This window comes from Anoplopoma fimbria, chromosome 5, assembly GCF_027596085.1.
Source record: "Anoplopoma fimbria isolate UVic2021 breed Golden Eagle Sablefish chromosome 5, Afim_UVic_2022, whole genome shotgun sequence".
Classification (NCBI taxonomy): Eukaryota; Metazoa; Chordata; class Actinopteri; order Perciformes; family Anoplopomatidae; genus Anoplopoma; species Anoplopoma fimbria.
The window spans coordinates 16,050,097-16,071,882 of NC_072453.1; the positions used below are offsets into that span (position 1 = coordinate 16,050,097).

A 21,786-nucleotide genomic window follows, 5' to 3' on the forward strand; every position below is an offset into this window, starting at 1 on the left:
CGGGGGTGCTGGAGCCGATCCCAGCTGTCAATGGGCGAAGGCAGGGTACACCCTAGACAAGTCGCCAGCCTATCATATATACATATATATATATATATATATATATATATATATATATAAAAAGCTGGTATGGTTAAATCATCACCTTCATTCACAAATTATTTCATCATACTATCGTGAGGCCTATCGAATCAACCCACATGGGCGTGTGTGCACCATCTGGGTGGACTGTGAAGTGGTTTTGGGTGGTGTGTGTGCATGGGTCTGTGTTTTTGGAGATAAATATCCAGACACTTTGTAAAAGGGAGTGCCAATGGTCAGACAAGAGAAGGGGCTAGAGATAACATGGCATGAACTTTTAGGGGCAGATCCTAGACCAGTGCAAAGGCTCCCATTCCCCCCTCACCCACATCAATTTGGCCCAAAATGTGCACTTACTCACACGAGACCTCGGCCCACACTTAGATAACACACTCATACGTCTGGCACACCATAATGGGAGTGAATGTGCTTTATCACAGAGGGGTGAAGTGCTGAACCATATGTCCAGCAGCCAGCTCATCTATCTAGTGCAACTGCACCCAACAATTGATGTCACTTTCACAAAACAGCTAAAGACAAAGCCAGATAACTAAAACCAACCTTCCGGTATTCATTTATTTTACAGCCCGGCAGTTAATTGGACAGTATGTTGATCAGGAATGTGTCTCCTACATAATGCTTTTCCAGCGTTTACCAAAGGACCTTCAGCTGTTGTTTGTTTAGCTCTGTGTATTTGTCTGTGTTAATGAATGAATGATCCTAACCTATGACCTCACATAAGATATTTCAGACCCATTTGAAGAGAAACAATGTCGGGCATCACAAAGTTAGGTTCAAAGGGGCAGCATGAAAACAAAAAGTGACCTCTGCACAGGGCGAGAGAGCGTGTGTCCGGTTTCTTGGACATACAGTAAGTTCATTTAGAACCAATTCTATTTTGCTTCCCAATCGTTTTCATGTCTGATCAGGTTTGTAATGAATTAACTCTGCCGTTTCTGAGAGACCAAATGTCAACAAACATGACTTGCAAGAAATGATGCTGTTGACTGTAAATGTGTCTGCAATTCATTAACAAACAAGACTTAAAGTCTCCAGCTACATGCTAAGGACAATGCTAACATGTATTTAGATGTTTTGCAGGTTTAGACTTCACTGTGTTTTCCATCTTAGTTAAGCGGGTTAGCATGCTAACATTTACTTATTAACACTAAACACAAAGTGCAGCTTAGGGTCATGGAATTCTTATTAGTTATGGTGGTCCTGGACAAAATGAATATTTCAAGTGGTGCTATAGGAAAAGTCATTGGATTATTTAAATCAGTAAGAGACATTGTCTTGAAACCATGAATATCTGTACCTAGTAGTATGCCAATCTATCTTGTAGAGTTGATATTTCCCTAGTTAAGTGAACACTTTTAACCTGCTAGCGGGGCAAAGGTCATGGAATCACCAAAACCATTAGGATTATCCTCTGGGGACCAGGGATGTCATTAGTTTTGCAGGTATTTGGACAAAGGGTTAAATGAAAGCACAATTGACAGTGTCAATAGCGCTATTGGAAAAGTCAGTGTAATACATAATCTGGGGAACATGAATGTCTGTTGAAAAATTTCCTGGCAATACATTCAATAGTTGTTGTAATTTTATGGACCAAAGTGGTGGACTGTCTGATTGACATTAACATCTCTAGAGCGAAAAACCCCGAACATGCAAATCCATTGTATACCAACATTTAATGTTTCAAAAAAAGGCAGTTTTATTGCAGTTTTAAATAATACAATATATCCCAACTTTCAACAGCAATTCACGAGATTGCAATTTACACGATGGTAAATGATACAAGGAAGTATGTCATGAAATTAATTAAAATACAAAAAGAAGAGAGAAAGAAAATAATTAAAATGACAAACACTCACACGTTGCACATTCACTATTTCTCTCCTGCTAAAATTACTCTATCAAGCCAGGTTTGAGGAAAAAGACAATGAAAACATTCATTTTGCATAGTCATAATGCACTTTGCATTTGTATGCAATAGATATTAAGTCTGCTTTTTTATGTTCACATTGTAGTGGCTCTGCAAACCTTTGTTACCTGACCGGTCTTTATCGTCACATCCTAATATCTGTGTCTAACCAACTGTATGATTGAACAAGGCCTATTATTTATCCGAATATCACAAAGCTGCTTCTGTTAATTCCAAATAATCTTCATCATAAATCCCTCCGGCTATTTTAACTCAGCACAGAACAAGCCTCTGTTTTTATCTTTCTTCTAATAGTGTAATATATTATGGCAAACCATTGTTTCTGTTGCCAAATAGATTATAACAGCTCATCCACCCTGCACTGCCACTATTATGCAAGAGGCAGAATAAGACACACCGACAGACTGATAAGACACAGACAAATGGACAAGTACATACAGGACAACCCTATAGTGAGTTTTGATGAATGTGACCAGTACAGACATGACTGTAATTGCACGAAATCAAGCTTCATGACATGTTGACCAGTTGTTTGCATTCCAGGAGACATAATCATGTCAAGACATTTAAAGACAGTGAAACTGCAGGAGGCCGTCGGGCAGTACAGCAGCTCTTCCTGCATCTTTGTTGGACAGTCCCAGACAGGGTAGCTACTCTTTTTTAACATATGCTTAAAAGGTGTAAGTTAAGACAGCGCTGGGTTCAGAGGGTAAAGGTAAAGGGCCACGAAAGAGAGCATTTGTCCACCTCCCAAAATAGTCTTTCCGTATTCATGTTGAATTGTCTCAGTGTCAGTTAAGTGGCTGGCAGTGCATTTTTGGCGCCCCCTAGCTGGGAGAGAGGGCGGGACTGTTCTCTGTGCTGATGTTGACCAGACACTCGCTGGACTTGAGGCTAGCCAGAGACTTGCAGCTCGGGAGGGAGGCCAAGGACCCACAGAGGCCCATCATGGAGGGGGTGTAGTCCTTTTCTGCAGGGGTGGGATAGACATACAAAGTGTGGGTCAAATCAAGAGTGTGTGTATGTGCGTGTGTGTGTGTGTTTACTCACTTATTATCTTATGAGAACCTATTGTGCAAAATGTCACCTGTGCACCAGGCTCCTCCATTCTGTTTCCCCGCACTCCTCTGGGAGTCTGAATCCAGGCTGATTTCTACTGACAGCAGCTCTGTGCTGGGGAAACTCCTCCTAAAGGTCAACAGAAGGACAAATAAAGGAGTTAACACGACAACAGAGATTAGCCATGACAATTGTGTGTTTATGTGTGATGAGGATTGTGGTAAGTTTTGGCATGTAATACATTTCCAGAGTTGATTGTTGAATTAAAGTGTGCCAATTTACAGTATATTTCTGTTGGAATGTGTTGTTATGGACCCTGTTGTATGCCACTGGAACCATTATAGACATTTAAAGTTGCTGGTAGAACGGAAATGAGTATTAATTATTTAGTCGACTCAAAATGTCTGCGCAACTATTTTGATTATAATGTTTTGAGCAAAAATGTATGAAAAAAAATATGATCCTTACAGAAGCAGAAATTAGCCGTATTACTCGCCATCCGTGTAAATATAACAGAATATTATCTTCAATCTTTTTTACGATATAACGCAGTATGTGTGTGCGTGGAACTGTTTTAACACCAACCTGCGGAACAGCTTGACTTCGTCTTGGCTGTTGTATGGCTGCAGAGTCGGCCACTGGTTGACCAAAGGGATTGAAAGGTTCTTGGCCAGGTGGTTGGGGTCACATGGAATCAAGCTTGTCCTGACAAACAGGAGGATAAAATACATTACTAAGAAGCAATCAAATCCAGGCCTGTGGATTTTGTTGACTGTGGTCAACTAAAACAATGAAAGCGTGTATTATATTGAATGGTTTTAAGGGTGGGACACCACCCTCTATCTACATCACTCACAGCTGCTCCTGAAGCTCCAGTACTATGGCCTCTAGTTCCTTCTTCTCCTGTGTGCTGTGGCTCTGTAGCTCCTCCAGTCGGGCCTTTCGCCTCTTGTTCTCTGTTTCCGTGTTCTTCAGCTGGGACTCACGCAGGCGCACCAGCTCCTCCAGGTAACCCTGACAACGCACATCCGAACTGAGTGAAAGGAAACCACCCCTTGGACACTCATATTAGACAATGTCCATCTGAGATGCTGAGTGTATTATAGAAATTGTCGTAGTTTGCTGTGTGCACACTTTTCCTCAACCCTATGCAGTCAACACAAAAAACACTCAAAGTTTACATGCCATGTTTAACTAACTAACACTTTTCTTAATACAGTTTCTTCAAGCAATACAATACTGCATATTTTTAAGCACAGAAATATGGCTGCACACCTTTTGAGCATTGACAATCTTGAACCTCTGCTCCATCTTGCGACACTTTGTGCTCCAGCTCTCCTCGTCGGTGACCAGGGGGACGTAGGGATGTTCGGGGACGCTGTCGTCACTTGTGCTGCTTTCAACACTCTGCCGGTCGTCATCATCACTCAGGTAATCATAGCTACAACAGGTGCAGTCAAATGATTTATTTTCAAGCCCTCAGTATTAAAATCTATTTTAATTACAGAGATTAAATCTGCTGAGACAATGCTTTTTCTGTGCAGTGTCGTTGAACATACCTTTGTGTAAACTTCAAGTACGGTGTGAAGTCAATCACCGCAGAAGATTTCCCATCGAAGGCCTCCCCTTTCAGACAGAAACTATGGCGGTGGAACCACACAGACATGAGTCAAAAATTCTGCATACCTGTCTTAAATAATCAGTTTGATGCATAAGATGTCCCAGTATAAAGGTCAAGTCCCCTCACCTAAAGTCTATGGCTCCGAGACCTATGAGCATCCCTGTTAGGACCGTGGCTTCCTCTCTTAACACGATGGCTCCTTCTGCATAGAACCTCCTAAAGCGCAGAGACAAATACAAGCAGATGAGAAAATGGTTCTAGTAGGGATGGGGTATAGTTAGGTGTGTGTGTGGCCTCTTACCTGGTTGTTCTGCTGTCCCTCAGAGCAGTAGCGATGTATTCAGACAGCCTCTTCTCCATCAGGGCGACTCTTATCCAGGCTCGCCCCTGAACGAGTCGCAAAAGGGTTAAGAAATTAACACACACCCATTTTTACCATTATGTATATTTATAAAAATCTTCACTACCACCATTATAACACAGAAGGTGGCTGAATAAGCTCAATGACCTAAATAGGTTTGCATATCCTGTTAGTTTTCTATGACAGTTATTACTGTGAGCGTTTATCCAACTCGCCTTGGCTCGTGAGGTGCTGATGTTCTCCATGCTCTCAATGCTGCTGATGCAGCTGTTGGGGACTTTAGGGCAGGCAAGACGGATGTAGTCCCAGTAACTCCTCTGACCATCGAACCAGCTGCCGGAGCCTAAAAGACAGTGTAAACATGAATATTGTTATGCGAATATGTTATATTGATATGTTGAACTTAGCTGTGGACACATATAATGGTATTTCCTTCATAACGGGTAAAGTCTTTGGCAGCAGAGTATGAGAGGAAGCCCACAGTGTTTGATCAAAACAACGTTGTTGCCATTGAATAAGACTTGTTTGTTAATTGCTTTATGTGTGTGAATTTTGTACAGCAATAGCCTTTTATATACTACTATATTTTGTTTAAAAGCAAAGATAAACTTTTAATGTAGAGAGAATTAAATGTATTCTAGGTAATGTTAAATGAGAAATTACTTCATTTCTTTTTTTGAATTTTTAATATTTAAAAAGTCAGTTTGGAAAGCTTTGTTGTCTTCACAAAATCCATTATCTATAACAGCATTTAAACAATTTCAATATGATTGTTTGCTTCAATGCCAGATGTTCTTTTGAGTTTCCTCAACATGCAGTCATTCCCAGAAAAAATCCCTGTAGGCTCAATACCTTTGAAACGATGGCTGAGGATGTGTTCAAGGATGGATGCAAAATTGATGAACTCCTCAGAAGAATCATCTATTGGCTCGGCTGTGTATTTCTCTAAAAGCGTCTTCACCGAAAACCTAGAAAAAGAGAAGTTTTAAACAGAGAGCATGGTTTCCAGTGATATAGTCATCATGGGAATAGATGAGTCAGTGAACAGATTAGTGGATTACTGCTTTCCTTGTTTCAGTTTACTGTAGGAGGAACACCTCGTTGATCAAACTATAATTTATCTTTTTCTACTTGAAAAAAATAAATCACATAAGTCCATGTAAGGAATAATGAATAAAGTGAAACAAAGTGAAATGATAATAAAAACCTGTGAAATGGATAACATCAAAAGCATCTAAATCAGAACCTATGTTAAACACACACTGTATGTTTATCCCACATGTTTGTTTGTTGATATGGATTTCTGCCCACAGTCAAACTGTATTATCCATATCCGGCTGACTCAACCATTTACTGCGAGGAAGCTGTTCATGAGAAGCTTTCAGGAAGCTCCAATAACTCAGTTTACTTGGAACTGGAAAGCTTGAACCTATGACTCTAGTCTGATGTAATACCTTCACAGTTGTTATTATTATATTATTATTATCACAGTAATAATGCCTGCTCTTATGATGCACTTCGCTGTAGCCTATTGTTTACACTTTGAGAAAATCAGGAAATTGGGTAAACACATTCAGCCGAACATACCAGGATAAACAGTTTTAAGTATAACAACTGTCAGGAGAAAACTATTTGGAATAGTTCTGTAAAATAAAAATAAAAATGAAGGAAATGTTGCTCTCTCTAGAGCAAGTGTTTGGTTTGTCTATTCTGGGCTACTGTAGAAACATGGCGATGCTACACGGTGGACTCCCTATGTAGTTATGAAAGGCTGAATCTAAGCTAACAAAAGCACAATGGTTCTTAGTTTAGGTGATCATACACTAATGAAAACATAGTTATGAATATTATATTCCATAAAGGATGTCCACCACCTTAAATTAGTGTGTTAGAGTGCTAACAGCTGAGGCTGTTGGGAATGTAATTTCATTTAGCAGGTATTTGATCACAAACTGGACAAATAAATGCACAATTTGGTCACCATGCATGTCTGTTACAAATTCATGGTGATCTTTAATTATTGAAATATTTCATTGTGGACTAAAGTGGTGGGCCGAGAGACCAACATTGCCATCCCTGTACGGCTAGCATAGCTAGATATTTTAAAAATAAATAATTGATTCTAGTGTCACAAAGTACCTGCATATTTAAAGGACTGACCTCCTGCCATAACATATAAACACCCATTGTGTTTATTTAAGGCAACATTATCCTTCTGCTGAAATGACCACTCCACTTAATATTTTCCTGGAGACTAAATAATTCAGCAGGTCCATTTGCTGCAAAAACACCTGCCAAATGCTATTTGTCCAGTGAGGAGATATGCTGTGGGGCAGATGGGGGACCAACCCATTGTTTTGCAAGTCACAAGTAAATCTGAAGTCATTTCACTCAACTCCCAAGTCACGTACCTAGTCAAGTTCCGAGTCCTAAACTTTGAGTTTTGAATCCTACTTCATAATGCTGTTTTCACCACTTTTAATGTCATTTTAACAAGATAGTAATAATATATTAAATTCCCAAAAAGCATTAATGCCTTTTGTAATTTGATTTTACTTGTTAAAACAAGTTTCTTAAAACAAGTACGACTAAACTTGTTAAAAAAAAAAAAGATCCTGTGAATTAAGTTTCAACAGACTGGAAACTAATAGCGTTAAACATGTGTTGAATCAGGAAATGAAAGGAAATGAATTGATTCGTGGCACACTTTTTAAACAACATACTTTCAAAGAGTCAAAAGGCTCAAGTCCAGCAGTCAGCAGTCATTGGTGTTAAAGTCCAAATTAAGTCGCAAATCTTTTTTGATTTTGTCAAGTCGAGTCTAAAGTACAGTGCACTTGAGTTCAAGTCATGTGACTTGAGTCCACACCTTTGCTGTGGGGTGACAGGGGCATTATGGACCACGGCCCTGGTCGCCATGATCTCTGCAGTAGATTGAGAGACACTACTTCTGATATAGATAGTGGTCATGTTTTGCTGACTTCTTAGTAAAACACATTTAAGCATTTTATAGTACACACACACTGTGAGTTTGCGTGTTTTGCGTGTGTGTCCGTTAGACAATGCCATTGCACACTGAGAGGAGTGATTTCATTCCCCATTGTTCCAGAGGCAACAATGTCTCATTGAGCTGCTCTGACTGTGGCCAGATACTGGACAATAATTGGATGACTATCCTCACAATCCCCCATGTTTTCACTGTATTACAGGCGGCAGGGACATGACTTTACCCAGATAAGCTTGTCAGTGGCTCCGCAGAGGTACTGTCTTGTTCACCTGCACCAGATATCTGAATGTGTGTGTTTTGACAGTATACAAGTACATAATGTATGAATGGACATGTGACTGGAGTCCACATGTCCAGTCTGTGGACTCCAGTCACATGACTTGGCCTTAAAACAGACACATGAAACAGATATGAGTTTTTTGATGCCTGAACTTCCAACTTGACTTTGGAAGTCATCAATGACTTGAATCTTGGCAGAACGAGCAGCATATTCAGAGACTGAGCATGAACATGAAGCCAGGGTTTAGACATTTACTGCGCTGTTGAATTAAGGATTGTATCATTATGGCAAAAACATTTTTAAGGTGCCTTACATTGATTATCTTTACATGAAAAGACGTTATTTAATCTAAATTAGATCCTGCTTATATTGTCTTTATATTTTACTGCCAAGTTCAGCGGCACCTTGGTTTTGCCTAAAGCCTAAAACTTATTTAGTCCATCACTACAGTGCAGGCTAAATGTCTGATCATAAATAACCAACTAATAAATCTGCAAAGCTAATTACCACAAAGTGTATGAGACATGATTTAAGATAATCCTTTATTTATGTTTATTTAAACTTGCAATGAAAGGCAGTCCAATTTGCTCCTCTTTTAGTTCTGATTTTGGTCTACTGAGGAAAATATCTGTCTCTTTGGCTTTTTGCTGAGTCATTTTCAAGCCATTTATCAGAATATTTCCGCCTGCACCTACGACACCATGAGCCACAACTGTGAGAATGAACCAAAACACAGTATTCTAAAGATGAGGGCCTGAAAATCAAAACAATGAGCTGGAAGCTGCCAAAATGATCCGTATAGAGCTGTGGTGAATTAAAAAGTCTCCGTGGGTTCATCACTACAAGTGGCCCCCTTCACATTACGCATTATTTGATCTATTGTTATTATAAATCATGAATTATAGCAGCTTTAAATGTGATGCAAACTACTTTAACTGCAGCTGTTTACATTTGAAATTCGACTCAACTACAGACAGCATCTCTGGATCTGACAGAAGTTGTATCTTCCTCAAGGTCTCCTCAGTAAGTTGGAGAATAAATGCATGTAATCACAGTAATTATGGTTTGTGTCTTTGTATACACTGCGTGGTTAACATGAATGAAGTATGTTAATGTCTCTATGTGTTCAAGTTCTGGCAAAGGGCATATAAGTGCAAACCTTCATCCAAATACCCTAAAAAGTCCAATCAGGACTTAATGTACAGCCCAACATCTTGCCTCCCCGCCCTGAGTCCCTGGGGTACCAGCTAGTCCTTGCCCCAGGAAGGTTGTCGTCATAGCAACCACGCCATCAGGACGGAGGGGAAATAAACCGTGCTGACAAGGATGACACTGCTAAACTCACACAGAGAGTCCTGTTTGTGGATTGTCTGATTGTATATATTAAAATCAAATGTTTTTGGGGTTTTTTAATGAAAGGTCGTGATGCACATACAGGCTCCTTGTCCGCACAGGCCCACTGATGGTACAGAGTTCATTAAAATGACTTATTATGAGGATGACGTAAGCGTGCATGTCAAAAATATGTCTTTATTTGAAAAGGTAATGAAAACCCTAAAGCTCACCAAATTATTTATCATATTTCATTAATTTCATCTGTAGAAGATAATACATGTTAAAATGACACACTGTGGCACAGACTGTAAGCTAAACTAAGCAGCTGCTGGCTGTAGCTTCATATTTAACAAAGGAATGACAGTTATATCAATCTTCTCATCTAACTCTTGTCAAGAAAGCAAATAAGTGTATTCCCCAAAAATGTTGAACCATTGCTTTAAGTGTATACATGTATTATCTATGATAGGAATACAAACACCATCAGAGCCAAAGGCAAAATATGACACATGCACACTTTCTACTGATGATTAATACCATGAACCACAGCCTCCACTCACACCAGAGCACATGCACTTAAACAATGTGAATAAACCGACCTGCAGACGGTGATGAGGTTTTTTCTCTCCACCACCACGTTGCGACCCGACGCTCCCATGGCCATCTCTGCCTGCACAGACGAGGAGGAGGAGGCAGCCCTGGAATCAGAGGACCGCTCCCTGTCGGCCACCGGCCCTCCTCATGGACTCCTCCAGAGAGGATGCTGACCAGCTTGAGACATCAGATGCATTGTTTTTTTTTATTATTATTACTCTTATACACAGAGGACTGGATTACATCTATCTCTCTCTCTCTATCATTCTCTCTCTCTATCATTCTCTCTCTCTATCATTCTCTCTCTCTCTTTCCCCTCCTACTTTTCTGACTTCATCGTGACGTCACTGGGTCAGCTCTCATCATGACTGAATATAATAATAATAATAATAATAATAATAATAGTGGATTTTATTTATATAGCACACTTTAAAATACAAAGAAATATCAAAGGTGCTGCACAGGGTAGAAGAATCACAATAATCAAATATAATAATAAAAACGCTAAAAACAAACAAAAAATAAAATAAGAATTTAAATCATAATGAAATCTAAGAATATCTATTAAAACTGAACAACCACCCAAACACAAGCAATCTAAATTACCAAGACCTTAGGGGAAGGCAGAGAGGAACAGGTGAGTTTTAAGAGGAACATGACGAATCACACATGTACATTTATTAGGGTAATTTAGTTGATATTTTCATTGTGCATGAAGGACTTCAATATTATGCAAATAAAATATATTTGCAGTAGGATAGATAGATACATGCACAATACATTGACCTGGACCATATTTAGTCTAATAACCAAGTGCTAAATATTTACTATGCTTTGTGGAATTTATCAAGTATTAAGAAACATCATCATTATTCTAACCAATATAACCTAATACTTTAAGGTCAATATAAAATGAACAAAGATTTCAAATATGGCAGGCTAAATATTTCAGTTAAATGAAATTGTTCAGTCTTGTTAAACATCATATAGCTTCAATAAAGAGTTTGAACTATGTAATACTTAATACTGTCAGACTGTGTGGCACTAGATGGTTTCCAAAATAAAGTGCTGATACTACTCCATATCCTGAACTATTTCTTATTTTTCAATATATTTAAATTGATACTTTAAGGGACAATGCACCTATATCATCAGTGGTATTCACCATCTAAGACCATTTTGCACTTGTAAGATTATATATTGAAACTGAAGGTAGAATTTCTTGTTCAACAACAGATTCTGTAAATGTTTTTACAGTACAATGGCAGTGATATCATCACCTCCAGCAGCAGCACCACAGTCATCATTCTGGATCATTTCCTCCTTCTGTAATTTCCCCTCAGCCTCCCCTTCACTCTCCTCCCTCCCTTCTTTTACCTTCTCCTGCTATCGGATGAGGCTATTGTGTATCTGGAGCCAACTGAAAGGATTTAAGTGGCATCAAATGGTGACACTGGTCCCGAACCTTTCCTCTCTAATGAACGGGCAGCTGGTTGACGCCACACGTTGCTGGGTGGGGGTTGGGCTTTTTGTCCTGTCGCAGGAGCAATCACTTATGCTTATATGCTTCTGGTGCTTCGTATGTTTGAATGCTTCATATTGTGTTTTGACACCAGAGCTGTGAAATGTTTAACTATAATTTGTAATCCAAATTGAGATTAAGGAGTAAAGAGATGTACATTTTTTGGTTTGGTTTTTCCTGAATGGATTTAAAATGTGATATAGGTTTATTGTTAAATATATGATGATTTAAGGGGTTCAAGTTTTTAATAACATCATTTCTGATGAGTTTTATTGGTTGGGTGACTATTATAAAGGCACTTTTTTTGTCAGACTTTATTTGCTAAACTTTGGACTGGAAAAAAAGCTATTTTTTTAATGTACTGTTATATAAAGGAAGCTCTGTTTTTGTGTGACCAATGTTACACCCCTGCAACGGTAGGTGTCTTATAAGTCCATGCTTGGAGCATTATGTTCCCTAATGCAATTTATGTACTTCAAACGCTCTGAAAAACAATAATAAACAAGTCGAACTCTGTTCTTAAATGTTTGTGCATTATTTCAATGTTTTGCATTGACTATATGTGTTATGGGTCTGAAAGGGTCATGTGTTCTTTCCACCGTCTTCTCCCTGTGTGTTTAAAGGATCTCAATTGTCTGAATGTCAAAAACAATGCACATAGACACAGAAACATTTTAACTTGCAATTTGTTAATATTTGCAACAGGGGGCAGAGCTGTATCAATCTTCCCAAATAACGTAAAGGGGCACTCTAATGTCATATGTTGATATAGATGGATTCAGAAAGAAATACAAAAGATTCGTTCAAAATTAAGCAGCAGAGGCAAAGAGCAAATACTTTTTGAACTTCACTTGGATTATGAAATTAAAATATGTATGTTGTGAACTGTCATATTAAACCGTACTGAACTTCTTTCTCTTGGTTGTTGGCCTCCAGTAACATTGATGACAAATCTGTTGTACTCAGTGTCGGTCTTAAATTGTGCGGACAGAGACGAGAAAGAAAGCCTTTATGTTTATGCTCAAGCCATTCATGGAGATTGTCCGCAAAAGGAAATTAAATTGATGAATCTGATGTCTCTGGCAGGTCAAGACCATTGTTTGCTCGATGATGAACGACTACATTCTTAATTTAGCCTTTGTCTGTTATCATTTCCTTTGTTATATTTGTTGCTATAATATAAAATTATTTGATAACAGCTTGAAAGGTGAGTGTTATTTTGTTTTGAAGCAGTTTTCATACAAATCAACTTTTTTTTTTACTTCACTATGTGCTCCAGTATTACCAGTATGTCTTAAATGTGTGCTTTGATTTAAGTTTTGTCCTGAAATTACACAGCTTTTCTGACATAGAGCTAAAAAGTAGTAAATCAATTCCATTCAGTTTAGTTCAGTTTAATTTAATTCACTTTTTTCAAACTCTCAAGGCCTACTCCTAAAACATTTATTCATTTTTACTTCACTGTACATGTGTCTCTATTTGCGTACACCTAAACAGTCCTGAAATATTGACGTGTCTGTTTACCTTGTGAATACTGGTGGCTTGTGCTGCAGGTTTGTCACTCAGACTCGAGGTCTACAAACGGCTCAGGTGCCTCCCGCTCCGAGTCGAGGCCTGAGGGGAGAGTGTGAAATTCTGGATGGTGTTGTGAGGGCGTTCGGGGCAGGGGGTTATTCTGAGAGGAAGGAGTTGGGGTTTGGACTACGAGGGGGGAAAGAGTTGTGCATCAGGCTTCAGGGTCCTGTCAGAAAACATGGACCACAACACACTATACTATGAACGACCTTACCTGTCTAGACATGCTGTCTGGACACAATTGACGATGTGTATGAAGAGACACATCGCAAAAAAGTCTCCCCGTTTAAACCACCAGGTCTGTCCTTTGACTTTTCTAAATTCTAGTTATCTGCAGCATCACATCTTCACAGATTATCTATCTTCAGTCTATCTGTTCACAAGACTTACACAATAATGAAATCACATAAATAAAATGTTCACATCATGTACACTGACATAAATTAAATAAGTCCACAAGAAATTCATCAGTTAAGACTGAGAGTTCTTTCTTGACCTTAAAAGAAGTTGACAAAACAAACTCAACACAAGAATATCATTGACATGTCTAGTTTAGCAGTTCCTCAGTCTTGTAGATGAAGCTCAGCTTAAGTTCAGAGTTGGAATACTAACTTTATGCTTCATTTATTTACAGCTTTCTCTCTCTTTCACCTCTTCTTCTTCATCAGCTGATTATGGGTCTTCACTCTTTTAGTTAATACAATCAGATATTGCCATGATCTCCATCAGCTATTCATATTGCCTCTGTCAAACTTAAATCTGTTCTCCTATCTGTAGTAAACACTCCTCATTACATCCAGATCACCAACACCAGACTGTCCAGACTCCTTATGGGTTTTCCTATTCTATTTATGGCTTCATTACCCTCTCTTAAAAATATGACGTTATGATGAAGTCGAATTGCTAAAAACTATTCACAGTTCTCATCCGGTTGTGCACGTGAAGTCTCTTCTGATTGAAATCAAAATAAAGGCTTGTAAAGATGACCAGTCTCAGGTGAAGTCAGAACAATTCATCCCTGTCATCATCTGCCTTGAGTCCAGTAGCTCTTCTGTCTATTTATAAGACGGTCTCCAGCTCTTTCAGAGATAAGCAGCTGTCTCGATCTTCTGCTCCAGTGGTTTGGGCTGAAGATGCTCTATGACTTTTGGTATCATTATTTCCCTTGCTGGTTCTGGCATGCCTGGCAAAAACACCAGACTCTGTCATCCCTGGCTTCCTTACACCCAGCTCCTGTTTGGGGCCAGAGGCCTCAGAATCACCAAGCACGTAACCAGGCAGGCTGATTTGCGGGTGGAGAGAGCCGTGGCGTGGCGGCCTGACCCCTGACCCTCCAACGGCAGCGCCACCAGAGCCTACGACGGCTCCAGTGAAGGAAAGAGCTCTGGGATTGGTAGCAGACAAGCTGACGCTGTGGGTGGTGGTGTGTGACATCATGCCGCCGTAGTAACAGCTGCCTCCGCTGCTGGTCATCCTGGCTTTCTGTTTGATGTCCAGCGCGAGGCTGCGTCTCAACCACGCCTTCTTTACCTCTGCCTGAACCTGAGAACAAGAAAAGGGAGAGAAACAGAAAGTTATGCTTGTCTTTTTTCTATCAGCAAGTCGGAGATCAAACTTTAAAACTAAGTGATGGCTTCAGTACCTCTCCATTGCAGAAACAGTAGATAAATGCCACGAAAAAGCCCTGGAAAGATGAAATTGAGACTTTGTTAAAAAAGAAGTTCACCACAATTTTGTATTGCATTTAGATACTGAAAAAGTAGCTACTTTTCCCATTTTCCACAATAAGTTCATTTGCTTTCTTGGTGAGATCTTGATGAGAAGATCAACATCACTCTCATGTCTCTACACTAAATGTAAAGCTACAGCCAGCAAACAGTCAGTCTAAGTTAGCTTAGCTTAGCATAGCCTGGCTCTTTACTGAAAAGGTAATGAAAACCCTAAAGCTCACCAAATTATTTATCATATTTCATTAATTTCATCTGTAGAAGATAATACATGTTAAAATGACACACTGTGGCACAGACTGTATGCTAAACTAAGCAGCTGCTGGCTGTAGCTTCATATTTAACAAAGGAATGACAGTTATATCAATCTTCTCATCTAACTCTTGTCAAGAAAGCAAATAAGTGTATTTCCCAAAATGTTGAACCATTGCTTTAAGTGTATAAAAGATCCTGATTGCACTTATTTTTTGACATATGTTATGATCAATTCAGGGAATTTAGCTCAAAGAGAAAACCCATTCAAATGTAGAACATTTTGCTACAAATTTGCCTTTGTGTTCAACCCTGAAAAGACATTTCGGAATTGTGCTTTTTTTCTCTTTTAACTTTATCAGAGAAGTTAGTAATGGTAGTTTAAGTTAACCCTTGCATCACATTATTGCTTGCAGAGTTTATAAATGTGTTTTCTGACCTGGGATGAATTGAAGAACATCTCATAATGCATTTGCACCTGCCACAGCAGCCCAGTGACCTCCGTGTAGGGAAGAGCCATGAACACCATGTAGTGAACTCCAAACAAGGGCATGAGGACTAATGTGGACTTGAGCAGCTTCCTGCAGGTTAAGGGCATACAAATGAATGTTAAACTGTCTTGTGGAAGGATGGTAGCATCATTTGAAAGATTCTCAGGGAAAATTTTACACTAAGAGAAAAGAAAATATTACCGATATTGCTTCCGAGGGTCCAATTTACCAGTGTTTGTTTCCCACAGTTTAGAGGCCAGTACACGTATTATGTTGACGAAGAGGAGGAAATTCACCTGCAGGGGCAGTGGTGTACAGTAAGGATATATTCAACCCAAGTGTTGAATATCCTTTCATAGTATTAACATGTTATTTTTTTTCTTACAACAATGGCTGCCAGAATGGGAACTTGATATATCCACTTCAGGTTTCCTGCGCTGATGTCCCAACATCTGAAAGAAAAGACAGAAGAATTAAATTGAGAATTTGTCATACACGTGTCATGTTGATATTAGACAAATAAATGCATCACATGACTCACTGTGTGTCTGCCAGCGATGCTCGAGCACTGACCCAAACAGACACAAACACAGATGGAGCACCTGAGATGAGTGGAGAGGAACATTTTCTTTTTAATTAATTGTTAGCTCTATATGTGAAAACAGAGTATCTGGTCCGATAAAGCTTACCCCAACCGATGATGGTGAGGGCCCATAGGTAGTTCTTGTCGGAAAGGAAGGCCATGAAGATGAGGCTATGTAGGTACAATCCCTCCACCAGGATCCAGTAATGATTGGTTGCCAGGAAATAAAGGAAGAGAGTAACAGCGACTTTACAGCCAGCCTGAGGACACAAAGCAGCACATAAGGAAACATTCAAACAGGCCAAAAACTGCTGAAAAGTGCACTAGCTCATGTTTTGTTTCCTATGGGAATAGTCAGACATTTAGCTTTTGCTTTTTCGCCAAGAGGAAGATGAGGAAGAAGATTACGACGTCAATATGAAGCCTCAACCAGCAGGAAGTTATCTTAGCTTAGCATAAAGACTGGAAACGGGGAAATGGCCCACCTGGCCAAAGCTCAACAGCACATTATACTGTATAAGTGACAATTTATCTTTTCCACGAGCACCTGGCCACCATGCACAGACTCTGGGAAATGGGCTAACTGCTTCCTGTTGTCTCCACACTTTTGTTTTTGTATGAATTAAAGAGCAAAGTCACTTAAGCAACATAACAATGAAACTGTAAACTTTGTTACTTTTGGTCAGAGCCAGGCTAGCTGTTTCCCTCTGTTTCCAGTACTTATGCTAAGCTAAGCTAACAGGCAGTTGAATCCAGCTTTATATTTACGGTACAGTCACAGGAGGGGTATCATTTTGCTCATCTAATTCTTGGCAAGAAAGCAATTCAACATATTTCCAAAAATATAAAACAATTTCTTCAAACACACCATACTGTTTATCATCTCTAGATCTTAATAGACATTAAATGTCATTTCACGTACAAGAACATATTGCACCCTAATGTGGACCACCATTACTGTGCTAACAACATACTGTTTTGATGTTAAAACTTCATATGAAAACAATTCAAATAAATGATATAGTATACATGGCAGTGAATATAAAACCATAATGTTTACCATATGGGACTTCTGTGCCGTGAACTCAGGCTCAGCCTCTCTGTCTTCAGATATGGAGTGGAGCACAACATCTTTCACAAAAATGCTGACTGCTCGACATATGAAGGATGTGAAGAGGTGGATGTGGATGTAATTACGTGTGCAGTGGAGACGCCTGGAAGATTTTGGAAAATAAATTTCAGTTGCATATCACTGAAGATGGAGATAACTGACAATGAATGCTAATTCTTTTGAAGTGGAGTTATGGTTTGCATTTTTTTAAGTTTCTCACTTGAAATAGCAGAGGATGGAGACTGCCACCAACAGGGATGCTAGAGAAATGGAGTAGCCAACAGTGTACATGAGGTGGAGTCTCTCAAACACCTTCTGGAGCAAAAAAAAACATACTTAGAGTGTGCATGTGTGCAAATGCAGGAGACTTTGGTCACCAGAAAAACACCAGGTCAGCATGGAGAAACAAACATCAGGAACTGAACATATGTGTGTGTATTTGAAACAAGACACACGCACATGTACGTACCTCCTCTTGGCTCCTGTGGTTGGAGGTCAAGTATGTGGTGCACTCGGTGTAGTTAGCCCAAGTGCGGTTGATACTTGGCACCTGCTCCCAGACCCCTGAGGCGTCACACTGGCGGTAGGCTCGCCCTTAGTGCAGGACACGTGCAAAACATTAGTACAGTCTGTGATACAATCGTGTTATTTCTAAATCATACAGGTAAACATTTTTTTTACCCATGTTTGTATTCCCAGAAAGCCTCAATAAAATATACTCTTAGACCCCACATGAGGAAAAAGCTGCTGTATTATTGCTGCATGTAAGTGTCTCTTGAGCTCCCCCACCTCTGTGATTGAAGTCGTAGATGTACTCTGGACACAGAACCGAAACCAGCTGACCCGCTCTGCTCCGTGGCCAGCAGATGATCCCGTCCCACTCTGGGATACAGTCACCTTCTTCACACATGATGGGAAACAGCTGTTAGTTTGAGCTTTCTTACAGACTTATGTGCCCTATGCAGGCATGGCACAGGCCCTTATGTGGGTTTGTCTCATTGGACACACACATGGCTCTGTTAAAAGTAGGAATGCCAATCAGTTTAACTGTATATTGCATTACATTTTTGTTCACTTTCCCCTAATAGGTGCATACGTGAATTGTGGTGCTAAGCCGGTCAGAGGTAGAAGACTTTTCTAAGATCATTTCCTTAAGTTACAATACAACAATGTAAAAATATTCCATTGCAAGTCCAAGTCATGCATTCAAATGTTTACTTATCTAAAAAATATGCAGCAAAATATACATCAACAAGTATCAACAGTCACAGTACTCATATTGCATAATGACCCCTTTTCCGTTGGTCATATTATCATAAAATATAGGAGGTTGGATTTTACTGACACATTATTAAATAAGCATATTTTCAATGTTATAACTGGTCAAAGTGCAGCTAAATTTAACCACTTTGAATACAGTTTGATGTCTGTAATAATGCATAATGTCTCATAAACTCATAGATGAATTCATTGAAAACTATAATCTGAAATGTAACTCGAAGCTGCCAGGTAAATGTAGTGCAGTAAAAAATACAATGTTTCCCTCTGACATGTAGTGGACTTAAAGTGTAAAGTAGCATAACATGGAAATACTCCACTAAAGTACCTCAAAGTTGTACTTACAGTGAGTAAATATACCACTATATGGTTTCCACCTCTGAAGCCAACATTAAGACTAGTAAGGCAGTTATTATCTGTTTGAAAACAGAACCTGTATCACAGGTTTATTGGTTTCCTATAACATATATAACCTTGTATTTTTATACATTGTTATATTAGAGTATTTCGTGTGATATCTGTGGACAGTGGACATTGTGGATCTGCATTTCATTGTGCCTCTCTTATACCTCGCCAGTCTTCAGACTGAGGCTACATCTTATATAATTCCTCTCCAAATAGATCAGTGAAGCAATATATTATCAGCTTCTGCGTCATCATGTAAATGAAAAATGCCCCACTATTGTCTGCACCTAAATTCAACCTTGTAATCGCAGAAATACTGTTCAGCAGGATATTGGATGGGTGTTATATCTGATCCCAAAAAAGAATTGATGTAATGAATATGGTTTCTGATTATGTATTTGGACATGCACTTCCTGACCTCATGTTTTTTTTATATTAAGAGTGGATGTGCTCGCTAAAGGACCTTACTTCCATAATAGGGCCAGATTTTAAAAGGGGACTAAAACTCTTGACCCAGGTGGCAAAATCAACATATTCCCAAAGTTTACTTTTCGCCTGAAGTGAAGGTTTAAATGTGATTTTATAGATGGATCATGTATTAAATGTGACTAAAAGACACTGACAAAATGGAACCAATTCAGTGTGAAAAAATGTGTAAATATACATTTTAGAACAGTTTTTTATAACGTTTTATTGTACACTTTGGATGGTTAGCAAACATTTTCCTTGAAGAAACAATTATTTAAAACATGATCAGGACATGAGAGGATAACTCAGCAAAACTGAGCACTGGGACAGTCCCTACTTTTAATGAATAACATGACCAAGAGCTGCACACAAACCTCTAACCAGGGACATATGTGCCTGGATGCTCCTCTCACACTTGGCGTGAGCACCAATCAGAACGTAGATCTGCTCATCTCTTGTGATGACATCATCAGAGTCTATCTGTAGAGGGTGGTTGAGAGAAAGATGACAAATTGTTAAGACAAGAATGTGAGAGATGAGGATAGCATTATATGTGTATTACCAGCAACGTCTCGTACTGCATATGGCTTGAAATACACAGCCAATTTCCAAAACTGCTACTTGAAATAGGCTAAAACCCCTAAACTAGCAGGATGGTAAATACATCTATGCTTTGATTGGGTTGTTCAATATTTGTCCTAGCCTGAAGAGCAACTTCAGCTCATTTGAGCAGCAATACCATTTTTAATGCATTTATCTTTTAAAGCACCAAAAGACAATAAGAGTTTCCTTTTAAAATTCTCTCTGAAGTCTCTCTCTAGCTTTGGCAATCTTTCGACCACAAACCCTCCCAAGGATCTGATGTGCTGCCTCCAGGTGTTGTGAAATACTTGTGTGAGGGTGCGGTATGTCATGATCCCTCGCCAACCCTCTTTTTTTCCCCCGTGGCGGGGCTGCCGCCGGCCACATGGGAGACGGTGCTGGTGAGAGCTGGTCTACACAGGCAGCTTTGTGTTCCCGGGTACATTTCACAACAGAGCAGCAAAACTAGCAACTCGCACGAGAATTGTTTGACCAGCAGAAGAGGACAGTGAGAGAGGCGATTAGGCAGAAAGAGAGAGGAACAAAAAACTGAGCAAAAGTTGGTGAAGGGGTAGTGAAAAAAAGTTCCATTGGTATAAACATTCTCATAATATATCATAATTTATCCCCGAGAACCTGGGAGAAAACGTCTGCACTTACTTCAGTAGGATTTTATATATGGGAGTTTTAGTTGTATTTTTACATTGTTGTAGCCTATGTATTGGTACTATTACGCAAGGATCTGAGTACTATTCCACCATTGCTTCTCTCCACCGTCTTCATGTCAGGATAAAGAAAACTTCTCACTCTTGTTTAACAGACTAAAACCCAACTGGAACCATTTATGACGATGGATATTTGATAACTAACATTCTTGGCATAAGCCATTAAAATAAACCACCAATGGGAGAGCAGTGTTTCCAGTATTGTAGCCCTCAGAATGCTGAACAGTTATCATTCCCGACAGTGATTTGTTTTGGGAGGGGAATGCCAAAGTCAATACCGACATATTCAGCAGCTCAAACCATTTAGTGAACTGAGGACACACTCTGGCTGTGTTGGCAATCCTATTCAAACACATGTCGATTATTCATGACCACAATTAGATATTCAAGTTTTATGTCAGGTAAAGTCTCTGCCCCAACAAAAACATCCTAAAAATTCAATAAATGCAGGTCAATACTGAGAATTCGTTCACTTTTCTTTGCACAGGAGGGTTTTCTGCTGACGGACAGGGAATGTTCAACAAAACAATCAGGCTAAGACATCTCCTTGCCTTTGTGTGATAATTGAATTTGCTTCATGTAAAGTGATTTTCGGGATGACTGAGCAGGAGGCTTTACATCTGCCTGAGGTCGACACTCAGGATCGACCCGAGGAAGATGAAGAGACGGTGAGCTGCAGGAGGTTCATGCTTCAGTGGGTTAAAGGTTAAAGGGGTCAGAGCTGATTTGTGGTTGTCTGGTTTGTGAGGTAAAGAAAGAAGACCACATGTGATTTGTGATG

The 21,786-nt window shown here is 39.4% G+C and overlaps 2 protein-coding genes across 2 annotated transcripts in view; both read right to left on the minus strand.

Moving 5' to 3' along the window:
• Nucleotides 1-2,856: 2,856 nt before the first annotated feature.
• Nucleotides 2,857-10,356, minus strand: rundc3ab (RUN domain containing 3Ab). The gene is made up of 11 exons (XM_054599519.1): nucleotides 10,292-10,356; nucleotides 5,923-6,038; nucleotides 5,286-5,413; nucleotides 5,011-5,096; nucleotides 4,836-4,925; nucleotides 4,648-4,728; nucleotides 4,364-4,529; nucleotides 3,945-4,102; nucleotides 3,674-3,793; nucleotides 3,117-3,217; nucleotides 2,857-2,999 (listed from the first exon to the last, which is right to left on the minus strand). The coding sequence occupies exons 1-11, from the start codon at nucleotides 10,354-10,356 to the stop codon at nucleotides 2,857-2,859; spliced, it is 1,254 nt and encodes a 417-aa protein (XP_054455494.1).
• Nucleotides 10,357-14,362: 4,006 nt separating this feature from the next.
• Nucleotides 14,363-21,786, minus strand: part of pth3r (parathyroid hormone 3 receptor) — an 8,314-nt gene continuing 890 nt past the window's right edge. Inside the window, exons 2-13 of the mRNA XM_054598755.1 lie at nucleotides 20,073-20,178; nucleotides 18,337-18,447; nucleotides 18,017-18,141; nucleotides 17,768-17,862; nucleotides 17,497-17,650; nucleotides 16,543-16,696; nucleotides 16,395-16,455; nucleotides 16,239-16,305; nucleotides 16,055-16,149; nucleotides 15,802-15,943; nucleotides 15,026-15,067; nucleotides 14,363-14,925 (exon numbers count right to left, since the gene is read on the minus strand). Coding sequence (XP_054454730.1) covers nucleotides 14,443-14,925; nucleotides 15,026-15,067; nucleotides 15,802-15,943; nucleotides 16,055-16,149; nucleotides 16,239-16,305; nucleotides 16,395-16,455; nucleotides 16,543-16,696; nucleotides 17,497-17,650; nucleotides 17,768-17,862; nucleotides 18,017-18,141; nucleotides 18,337-18,447; nucleotides 20,073-20,178 — 1,635 coding nt within the window. The 3' untranslated portion in view covers nucleotides 14,363-14,442. The remainder of the gene's footprint in view (nucleotides 14,926-15,025; nucleotides 15,068-15,801; nucleotides 15,944-16,054; nucleotides 16,150-16,238; nucleotides 16,306-16,394; nucleotides 16,456-16,542; nucleotides 16,697-17,496; nucleotides 17,651-17,767; nucleotides 17,863-18,016; nucleotides 18,142-18,336; nucleotides 18,448-20,072; nucleotides 20,179-21,786) is intronic.

Coding starts and splice junctions, on each gene's coding strand:
- rundc3ab (XM_054599519.1), bottom strand. CDS start 10,356: ATGGCCATGGGAGCGTCGGGTCGCAACGTGGTGGTGGAGAGAAAAAAC. Junction 3,794..3,944: donor CTGGAGCTTCAGGAGCAGCT/GTGAGTGATGTA, acceptor CCTGTTTGTCAG/GACAAGCTTGATTCCATGTG. Junction 3,000..3,116: donor TGGAGGAGCCTGGTGCACAG/GTGACATTTTGC, acceptor CCACCCCTGCAG/AAAAGGACTACACCCCCTCC.